A 2,139-nucleotide genomic window follows, 5' to 3' on the forward strand; every position below is an offset into this window, starting at 1 on the left:
CTGTACCAAATTTTATATGGACCCTCAAGGCTCCTATGGATCCTAGTTGAGAACCATTGGTGTAGATAAATGAAATATCTTAATTATTTTATGCAAATTATATTGAATTATATGCAGGTGTGTGGCCTAGGGATCGCACTCATGTTTGCACTCATGTTTGCAAAATCTTAGTTACGATTCCCAGACTGGCAGTGCATAGTGTTTTTGAGCAAAACGCTTCATTTCATGTTGTCCCAGTCCACTTGGCTGTAAATGGCTAACCCTGAGACAGATTGGCATTCCATTTGGGGGAATGTTGGCCTGTTCACCTAACGAGTGGGGTGGTATCATTTGAAGGTTACAACAGTGCATGGAAGCACATTGTGACTAGTGGTGTGTGACATCCAATAGTCAGGTTAATATGGTGATACATTGATGTTCTATTATGCAGTTATTTTACGCAAATGGTAAAAACTAAGTCTTACGTCTTTTATTTTTCAGGGGAACAAGCCAAAGGTTTCTTTATGCAATCAGGACTTCCAACTGCTGTGTTAGGTCAGATATGGTAAGTAAGAATTTGAGAAAATTCTCTTCACAAAGTTATAAATCCAGATGTATAACTATATATATATTATCTAGCATCTTTCAAGTCTTGGGCCTCACAGAGGCAACAATGAATGACCGAGACCTTTGGCATTATGCTGTTCTTGAGAAAAGACTCATCAAGCCAAGTAAAATCGCAATTCTGGCAGATACTGGTGTCATGCAAATGGCACCTATGCCAGTGGCACATAAATGCACGCATTACACTCTCAGAGTGGTTGGCATTAGGAAAGGCATCCAACTGTAGAAAACCATGCCAAATCAGACTGGAGTCTGGTGCTACCTTCCAGCTGGCCAGCCCTGGTCAAACAGACATTAAATGATGATGATGATGACGATAACTCTATAGAGTTATCGTCTTGTTTCAGTCAGTCTTTGAACTTTGGCCGTGTCAGGGCACTGCCTTGAAGGGGTTTATCAAAAACTAAAGATTGTAATGAAAAGTAAAAAGAAAGATGCTACTGTTTTTGTGACAATAATATTTCATGTTGTATCAATGATCGTTCATTCATTATTGTAATAATAGCATGAGAAAGCAAAATGCTTTCAATTTTATCAGTATACAAGTGGCCCTCAAAAAACTTTCTGTGATTCAAGTGGCCTACAAAGTACTTGGAGTTGGCCAGGCCTGATTTAGAGTCTACTCAGTTTGAAGCATTTGTAGAGGTCCCTAATTTGAGCATGACCTATGAATTATGATTTCCTTCATTTCCCTATCACCAGTTTTTAGAGGTTTTTAAAAAGATCTTGGGTTGCTGCCCTTGGCTAGGCCAGTGAAAAGAAAAATCCCTCTTTCTTTATGACTCCTTTTTCTATGTTTCTTTTTGTCTATCTCTCTGCTTGTTCCTGCTTTCTTTCTGTTTGTCTCCTCTATCTCTTTATCTTCTCACTCTGTCTTTGTCTCCTCTCTGTTTGTCTGTCTGTCTCCCCCCTCTGTCTCCTCTCTCTCTGTCCCCCTTTTTGTTTATTGCCTCTCTCTGTTTGTCTCCTCTCTCTCTCTCTCTGTCTCCTTTCTCTCTCTCTGTTTGTCTCCTCTCCATCTCTCTCTGTCTCTCTCTCTTGTCTCCTCTTTCTGTATGTTGTCTCCTCTTTCTCTCAATCATGCAGCATTACAGAAGTATGTAACACTGCTTGATAGAGAGATAAACATTTTCAGATAAAGCAAAATCACGAAGTCTGTTAGATATCATTTCTATTTTAATCTCATTTTACCTCGAGATCATGAATTGAGAGGCAAGTTAGGAATTTTGAAGTTTGCTTATACTTTTGGCACAGCCCAAACCAGATGGGCATCTGCCAAGATCACTTGGAGGTTGAATGCATTCCACCAGCGGTGTCCATGCAGAATACTCAAGATCACCTCCAGGGATAAAATCACCAACTCTGAAGTCCTGACAAGAGACAATCTGCACAGCTTGCAGGAGACTGGACTGTGGTTGAAAGAAGAGGGAGACCTGCACATCGATGTTTCCAGCTGCCAGAAGAATGTATACCTAAGAAAAGCTATAAAATAGGTACCACCAGAGGGACAGAGAGAGGGAGAGCCCCCCCCCCCCC

General features: G+C 40.8%; 1 protein-coding gene across 1 annotated transcript in view; it reads left to right on the plus strand.

Annotated features, from left to right (window-relative positions):
• The first annotated feature begins 428 nt into the window (after window positions 1-428).
• Window positions 429-2,139, plus strand: part of LOC106874748 (intersectin-1-like) — a 195,361-nt gene continuing 193,650 nt past the window's right edge. Inside the window, exon 1 of the mRNA XM_052974532.1 lies at window positions 429-544. Coding sequence (XP_052830492.1) covers window positions 444-544 — 101 coding nt within the window. The 5' untranslated portion in view covers window positions 429-443. The remainder of the gene's footprint in view (window positions 545-2,139) is intronic.

The sequence above is a fragment of the Octopus bimaculoides genome, chromosome 18 (assembly GCF_001194135.2).
Source record: "Octopus bimaculoides isolate UCB-OBI-ISO-001 chromosome 18, ASM119413v2, whole genome shotgun sequence".
In the NCBI taxonomy this organism is placed as follows: Eukaryota; Metazoa; Mollusca; class Cephalopoda; order Octopoda; family Octopodidae; genus Octopus; species Octopus bimaculoides.